At 49.9% G+C, this 8706-nt stretch overlaps 1 protein-coding gene across 1 annotated transcript in view; it reads left to right on the top strand.

The window, feature by feature from the left end:
* LOC144229173 (F-actin-monooxygenase MICAL2) overlaps nt 1-8706 on the top strand; it is a 115651-nt gene that overhangs the window by 87315 nt on the left and 19630 nt on the right. The window contains exons 15-17 of the mRNA XM_077761187.1: nt 1655-1723; nt 5832-5981; nt 7405-7527. Coding sequence (XP_077617313.1) covers nt 1655-1723; nt 5832-5981; nt 7405-7527 — 342 coding nt within the window. The remainder of the gene's footprint in view (nt 1-1654; nt 1724-5831; nt 5982-7404; nt 7528-8706) is intronic.

Genomic DNA, 8706 nt, shown 5'->3' with positions numbered 1-8706 from the left:
GGGGCCATCCGTGGCCCTCTGGGGGGGCCGGCCATTTGGAGAAGGTCCCAGATGGAGACTGGTGGCAGGATTCTGGGTCTTCTCGCCATAAACATCAAGAGGCGATTTTGCTATAAAAGACAAAAGCACAAAAAGTAAAAGTTGGGCGTCCATTAAAAAGGACATAAGGAAGCCTGAAAAGCAACAAAACGAAAAAGACTTTATTGTGAAATACAAACTGGTTGGATACGTTCAGAACATGTGGCTAGTATAGTGGAGATTCATTACAACCTTGTGCAAGTAACTGGTTTCTTTTTGTGGGCTGGACCTCAGCACCATCTTCAAAGCCTTTGGTTCAACCTGTTACACATCTTTTTTGCTTTGTGATTGGTCTCTTTGTTGGACGTTGTATGTTTTCTTTATTCGCTGAACTTTCTTCCTTAAAAAAACAAAAACAAAAAAAAACCCAAGCAAGCAAAACCCAAAAAACCCAGCTTTCTTCCTTTAGTGAGAGAGGAATCCATTTCCAAATACTAGGAAACCTATTTGGCTCTGAGCTCTATGTTGTTTTGTGAGCACCTTCCACCCCATCATTTACTCTTGGCATATTGTCACATGTCCTTTGATAGACATCCCTGAGTTCTAGAGGAAATGGGGGCTCAAAACTCTGCCCCGCCACAGAGACGATCGCCGGGGCTAAGATTTGTAGACTATAAACTGTGCCTGTGGAGAAATGAAACCAAGCCATCTGTCAGTTGATGGAAACAAACTGTCCCCGCAGGTTATTTTTTTTTAAATCTGTTACAGCAACATTACTTTATATCCAATTAGTTAGTTGCATGCTAAAACTGCTTGTGGCAAAAGTGTTTGAAGCAAGGACATCTGCAGCAAAGCTGTGTGGCCAAAATGCTGGGCATGGGTAGGGAGAGCAGCCTGTAGAGTGGGGTTCTCCAGATTTAAACGTTCAGATTCGGGCAGCAGAAAGGAGGCTGTCATATGGGGCACAAGGTAGGCAGCCAGGTGATTTATTGTCTAACCAGGCTACTTTTGAGACTGAAAGGAAACACTACATAATTCTGCTGGGGGAAACAATACATCAAAACTGTCCTGGGCAAATAGAGTTGTGTGGTCACCATAGTTTTCACTCCTTTGAAGTTGATAGAATTCCGTTTACTGGTGTTGGCAGTGGTGACTGAATGGCAGATTAATTTGTCATCAAATCCCTGGATAGCTGATCTGAACTCTGGGAATTCCCACCTGTGAGATAGGCAGTGCCACCTGCTCGGAGGAGGTGGCCTCCTTGGGGGAGCATGTGAACCGGCATTAGCAGACTGGCTGTGACTGCTCTGAGCCCAGGGTGGCATTGACCACAGACAGTCCCTGCCTTGCCCACATTACAGGGATTCTTTGTGCTTTGGGATGTTTCAGAATGATCTTTTGTGATGTGATTCCCACCCCCATGGACAGAACCCTCCCTCGGTTCAGTAAGGCTCCCTCCGGAGCGCCCGAGTGGAACTCTGTGATAATGTGTGTCACAGCACAGGGTGATTTATGTCTGTCTCCTGGGCTGGCAGCTGTGTGCTGGCTCAGGGCCTGCCCCGTGGCCTGGGGGCTGCTAGTGGAACCGTAGACCTTGATGGCCCTGAGCTCACCCATGATTTCTTGGCCACTGCAGGTGGACGTCCACACAGAAGACAGCGACATGAACAAGCGGAGGCGGAAAGGCTTCAACAACCCGGATGAGGTTTGTGTGCCTAGTGTCAGTTTAAGCAAAGGCTGGGTACCTGACAGCCGGTGGCCACTGTGCTGGTCTGTCCTTCCTTTCCTCTCTCGTGAACCACTCACTTCCAAGCTTGGCTTGATGGGAAAACCATCGGGCTGTGGTCTTCCCTCCACGACTTAGTAGGTGTGTCACCTGGAGAAACAGAGCCTTTCCAGGTGTGTTCAAGTCTATGAAATGCAGGTGATACATTTGAACTCTGTGGAACTTTCACAGGATTTTTAAAGATTAAATAAGAGGGTGTATATAATGTGCCTAGCAGGATACCTGGCACTTGTGTTAATCAGTATATCATCACTATTAAACAGGAAGAGGGAACAGGGCCCCAGCAACCCAGCCCCTCTTCCCTCCCGGTCATTGTTTCTACCTTTTGTTTTCTGCACTTCTAGTCCTTAAGGCAAATGTCCCAGTGCCCACAAGTGCCACCTTCTGGTGAAAGTGGAAAATTACAGGCTACACAGTCAAAACCTGGCAAGCGCTGATCTCTGTCTGTCCTGCTGAAAAATCCATCTGGCCCAAAAGAGAGTATCAGTTTCCGCTTCCCCAGGAAGCTCTTTAAAGAGACCTGAGGTACTCACACCATCTGAAAAAGCTGTTTTAACCCCACAAAAACAAGCATAGATATTGTCAGTCAACTGTAGGATGCCGGCTTTAGCTAGCCTCCTGGCCAATGTCATCATTGGGCCCTAAAGGCATGGGGACAGTTTGTATAATACATTATACCTAAGTCACAGGACTTAGAATAGACTTCACCTTATATGGATGACGATGCATTATTGCTATATATTTTTATGACATGGGTGTTTATGTCTGTGACTTGCTTCCTGTGGAAGTCTTGACAGGGGTCCAGACACTGGCTCTCAAAACAGTGACCTTTATGACAAATAGAGCTACAAGGCTCAACCTGGGAACTGCCTGGCATTCACTCCCTGTTCTGGAAGGGGCAAAGACTAGCTCTGTTAAAGGAAGCCTGGAGTTCAGTTCATGTCTTAAAATGTGCACAAATATATTTTATCCAGTGAGTTCAAATCACCCTGGTTCAAACTTGTTTGATCCCTTCAAGAGAGGTTGCTTCTCCACCCAGTGCGAGCAAGAAGCTGGTGAAAAAGAAGGTGCTTGAGTGGAGGAAGCAGAGGCTGATGAACAGGGTGGGAGAGACCTCCCGCTTTCCCCGTTATGGGGTCTCGGCTCTCACGTAAAGTGCCTGTGATTTGCCCCTGCCTCCTCCCTAGAGGCTTTCCTGGGATGCATGTCTCACGTGGAAGTCTTCCCCTGCCTGTCATCCGTGGCTCATTTTGAAGGGGTGTTTGTGCTCTTTCTGTTGATGGCAGCACAGGAGTCAGAGTGTGGGAAGAAATCTGGTTTCACCTGCTCCTTCTGAGATGTTTCTGGACTGTGGTCCGAGCCAGCCGTTTTTGCTAAAGTCAGATTTAACTAAGGAATAATTCTTTCCGAATAGTCAACTACTCAGAATGTAGGCCAGGAAGCAGCAGCAGCAGCATCCCCTAGCAGCTGGTTAGGAAAGCAGTGTGCTGTCCCCGACATGCCCTGAATCTGCTTCTGCAGCCGAAAGAGAGCCTCGGTGATTCATGTGTGCATTAACATCGGAGAAGCGCTAGCCCGTGACCCAGTGTCTTGGCCCACTTTGGCCTTGTGCCAGCAGCAGCCACTCCAGTGGTGCCACCCTTCTCTCTTCCACTCAGGCCCGTATTGATAAGCACAGTTACATTCCGTGCTTTGAAGTGGGGAGGGACTGTGTCTGTCCAACACTTCAGAGTGGCTGTATGCATACAAGGTTTCCCCTGGGGCTCTTAGGGACTCTTCAGAAAGAAAAAAAATCACTTGACCATAGCTTGCCTCTTCCCATGACTTTCTGCTAAATAAACATATCTTAGTTGTCTTCAGAACATCTGCTTCTTTGAAGGAGGTTCATTGCCCCCTTGGGAAAGCCGACTGCCCACCAGATAGGATGGCATTTACTTCTGAGGGCTATGGGAGCAGATCTACGGTAAGGAGAGAAGACTTTCAGTGAACACCGGTAATTGTCCAAGTTTCAGTGTTTTGCAGATGAGCCAAGAAGACTTACTTGGAATTAACTCCTTGTGATAGAGCAGCATAACCAAGTAGCGGTCACACTGATATCGCGTACCCTGATGTAAAGCACTAAGAACACTTCTGAACTTTGTGGCATCTTCTCCAAAACCCATAACCCCTCTCTGGTCATGAGAAAACATCAGACCAACCCAGCTTGAGGGACTCTGTACAAAATAGCTGATCGGTCTCCTTCAAAATTGTCAAGGTTAGGGGCACCTGGGTGGCTCAGTCTGTTAAGCATCCGACTTCGGCTCAGGTCATGATCTCACGGTTTGTGAGTTCAAGCCCCACATTAGGCTCTGTGCTGACAGCTCAGAGCCTGAAGCCTGTTTCAGATTCTGTGTCTCCCTCTCTCTCTGCACCTCCCCCACTCATGCTCTATCTCTCTCTGTCTCAAAAAAAAAACAAACTAAAAAAACGTTTAATTAAAAAAATTGTTAAGGTCATGAAAGACCAGGAAAGATGGAGAAACTCTTATAGATGAGGGTGATTGAGGAGATATGATGACCAAATGCCATGCGGGCCCTTAACTGGTAGCCTAGAACCTCACAGATGTTAGTGGAAAATTGGGGTAGTCTGAATCAAGTCTCTAGCTTACCTAATAGAATTGTGCCGGGGTTAATTTCTTAGTTTTGATAATAGTAGCATGATTATTCCAGATGCTAACTTTAGAAACATTTGGGTGAGGATATATAGGAACTATCTGTGCTATCTTTGTAACTTTTCCGTAAATCTAAAATTATATCCAGGACTGTCTAGGTGGCTCAGATGGTTAAGCATCTGACCCTTAGTTTTGGCTCTCAGGTCATAATCTCAGGGTTTGTGGGATTGAGCCCCACATTGGGCCCCATGCTGTCAGTGCAGAGCATGCTTGAGATTCCCTCTCTCTCCCTCTCCACCCCTCCCCTGTTCGCTCTCTCTCAAAGTCAATAAGTAATCTTAAAAAATAACATTATTTCCAGATTAAAGGGTGGTTTGTTTTTTTTTAATATTTTAATTTATTTCTAGGATAGAGAGAGACAGCGTGAACAGGGGAGGGTCAGAGAGAGGCGGAGATACAGACTCTGAAACAGGCTCCAGGCTCTGAGCTGGCAGTCAGCACAGAGCCCGACGCGGGGCTCGAACCCACAAACCGCGAGATCATGACCTAAGCAAAAGTCGGACGCTTAACCGACTAAGCCACCCAGGCGCCCCCAGGGTGGTTTTTTTTAAGATAGCAACAACAGGGAGGGACTGGTTGAAGTTGGGATTGGGGTGCAGAGGAGAGAGGAGAAAGGAACCCAAAGCCTATGCCTTGCCTGACTGACACCACCTCTTGCCTCCTTCACCTCCCCCACCCCAACCCTTTACCTCTGATACCACATGGGGTATTTGGAAAACTGTTCTGCTTCTCACTTCAGTACTATATTTGACTTTGGCAACAACCAGATGAAGTGGGTTATGCTCCCATTTTACGGATGAGGAGACTTCAAAGAAGTTAAGTAAATTGCCAAGGTCACTGGGCTGGGAAGCTAGAGGCCATTTTCTTTTTTTTGCATTTTTTAATTTTTATTTATTTCTAGGAGAGAGAGAGAGAGACAGCGTGAGCAGGGGAGGGTCAGAGAGAGAGGGAGATACAGACTCTGAAATAGGCTCCAGGCTCTGAGCTGGCAGTCAGCACAGAGCCCGACGCGGGGCTCGAACCCACGAACCGCGAGATCATGACCTAAGCGAAAGTCGGACGCTCAACCGACTAAGCCACCCAGGCGCCCCGCTAGAGGCCATTTTCAAACCCTATCTGGCCCCCAAGTGGGTATGCCTGTCCTTTGGGAAGATATGAGCATCGTCTCAATGGGCTTCACCCGCTGCTTCTGCTTCCCTTCCTTGGCCTGTGCGTCCTTCTTCAGGAAACTAGTCCCCCGTCTTGAGTCCCCAGGCCCCTTCCCGATATCTGGGTGCCAGCATCCAATGACCAATGTCCTCAATTTGCCCTTTGCAGCCTGCAACCTTTTCCAGCCAGAGCCTGCGCTCCAGTCAAGAGTGTGGCAGCAATAAAGAAGGTGGAAATCAGAACAAAGTCAAGTCCATGGCAAGTCAGCTGCTGGCCAAGTTTGAGGAGAACTCTAGGAACCCCTCGCTTGTGAAGCAGGTGAGTCCTGTCAGATGCTCGCTGGATCTGCCTTCCTGGTGACCAGAACCCACTGAGAAGCCAGCAGAAACTAGAAGCAGAAGCCAATTCAGGCTAGCGGTGGATTTCCACGTAGGCCAGCCAGGCCAGGCTCAGGTGGGACTGGCGCTCCTTCTAGATCAGAAGTCAGCACACTTTTCTGGGGAGAACCAGATAGCAAGTTTAGGCTCTAGCGAATATTTTAGGCTTCCGGAACCATCCTGTCTCTCTTGCGACCACTCCTCTCTGCCCCTGTAGCATGACAGCAGCCAGGGATGAATGGGTGTGGCTGTGTGCCAACAAAATGAATTTACAAAAACAGGCAGCAGGCCAAATTTGGCCCGAGAACTGTAGTTTGCCTGTTCTGCGCAGGAGGAGAGATCCAGAATTTGGTTTCGCCTTATAACCACGACTTAATCTGCAAGCCATCTTTGAGATGGGGTGTGGGGGAGCCTTACAGACGCCAGCTGCCTGGGAGCCCAAGTCCAAAGTGAGAAGACGTGCAAACCAAGGGAAACTGAGGCACAGGTCTACGCCCCAGGGGGGCAGCCCCCCAAGTGTGCTGTGGCATCCCTTCCTCCGTGTTCACTGAGGTCAGGCTAGCAGGGTGGTTGTGTCTGAGCAGGGTGGCTGTGAGGCCGGAGGAGGCAGAGTGCGGTGGGCCAGGCTGTACACCATGCACACTGCTCTCAGACTCTGACTCCGGCATCTGTGCTGCTAATGGTTCTTTTTGCTCTCCTTAATTCCTCTGGGATGCCGCCGTCAAGTTACCAGAGCTTGGGATGAGGGGTTTGGGTTTTTTTTTTTTTTTTTTAAGAAAACACCGAGTTAGAGAGGTTACAGGCAATCGTGAATGTCTGTCTGGTCTCCAGGGTGGACCATGCCTCCTCCCCCCTCCTGAGACAAACTGACCTTCCCCAGGAAGCCAAGTTTTGCTATAAGGGGGCTATTTTCTCGAGACTTGTAATTCTCTTAATTTTTTTTCTCAATTGCCCCTTCTGGAGGCTTTGCCCTAGGAGTCCCCAAATGTCCCCAAGTGTCAGTGAGGGTTCTCTTCCGTCAGAAGGAACGCAGCATCTAGTGTGCAGGGAGGCTGCCTCCTCCAGAAGGACTCCAGGACTGGCCACCCTGGGTTGGCATGGACTGGCAGCATGGGCCCAGTGCCCTGGGTCTAAGCCAAGAGCAAGGCCTCCTTGGGATTTACACATTGTCCAGGAGAAGGGGACTCCAGGACTCACTGTTCACATGGACGGAGAGCCAGGCTTCAGGTTTCCCAGCAGGGCCCCAGCTTGCAGGGGTGCTGTCTCTGCCCGCCTCTCTTCTCCTCCTTCAAGTTCTCAGTCTGACTCACCTTTTCCTTCATGTTTCCTGTGGCTGCCTTTTCGGACTCCCTTCCCCTTCCCAGGAATGCTGCATCTCAGGGATAGGTAAGCCTGTCCTGCGCTCTTCCTCTGACCCACCTGTTAACTCTCGCTGCCCCCGGCCAGAGGAGCCCACACCCGGCCCATCACCTCCTCTGAAAAGGCAGGTAGGGCTCCTTCCAGTGGACGCTGTCTTGGTGAAGTCAGAGGGGACTTTCATCCAGAGGGGCGGGGTCGGTGGCTGTCTGTGCACCCCCCATAGGGCTGATTGTAGAATCTCTGGGAAGGCAGACAGAACTTGGGGTGACTGCCCTTATAGGTAAGAATAACCAAGTATGTAGCATCTGGGAACATGTACCAGTCAGCAGTCAGGTCTTCCCAGCCACTGCGCTCTTGACGCTGCATGTGCTTGGATGAGAACCGGCCGTACAATGTGGGGATTGCAATGGGACACGTAGTTTTGTTTGCAGACCACTTGAATAGGCAGATTTCAAAATGCAAGGATAAGTGGCAGTGGGGTTGGCATGGGCTCAGGTGACCGGTTGGCTGCACACCACTGGCAGGGTAAGGCTGGGGTGTGGCAAAGTCCCCCCCTGGTCCCCAAGCAGACGAGGACCGGCCGGACCGGGGAGGCGGCTGGCAGCCGTGGACTGAGGCTTTTTCCAGCTAGCACCTCTGGGTGTGGGATTTGAACAGAGACACTTTTGTGATCACAGTACTCAGAAGTGGCTCGTCTGCATCAGGAGTTTTGTGTCGCTCTGGGTGGTGGAGGTTGAGTGAGGTCCGTGGGGATACATTGCAGTGATTTTATGCCTGTGAGCATCAGAATCACCTAGAGAGGTTTTAAAAAATTTTTTTAATGTTTGTTTATTTTTGAGAGACAGAGCCAGAGCAGAGGTGAGGCAGAGAGAGAGGGAGACACAGAATCCAAAGCAGGCTGCAGGCTCTAAGTTGTCAGCACAGAGCCCAGTGCAGGGCTTGAACTCATGGACCATGAGATCATCACATGAACTGAAGTCAGACGCTTCACCCACTGAGCCACCCAGGCACCTCTAGAGAGCTTTTTAAAAAGTATCAGATACCCATCCCAGACCAGTTAAACGAGACTCTGGGGGTTGGGCTCAAACTTGGGTTACTTTTTCTAAGTGCCCGGTGTGAATGCAGGGTGCTGCTAGGACTGAGGCCGGGCTTGTATGGGATTTGATCCGGTGGGTACGGGGCGAGGCCCGAGACTGTGTGACGATGTCAGGTGTGGAGAGTCAGTCCCCGAGGTTAGCTGGGACTCTGACTCGCAGTGGCACCTGGTGTGCCCTCTGTCCCTGGTCAGCATGGGGCTTGCTTACGGT

This window comes from Crocuta crocuta, unplaced genomic scaffold (assembly GCF_008692635.1).
Source record: "Crocuta crocuta isolate KB4526 unplaced genomic scaffold, BGI_CrCroc_1.0 scaffold233, whole genome shotgun sequence".
NCBI classification, from domain to species: domain Eukaryota; kingdom Metazoa; phylum Chordata; class Mammalia; order Carnivora; family Hyaenidae; genus Crocuta; species Crocuta crocuta.
This window is presented reverse-complemented; position numbering and strand designations above follow the sequence as displayed.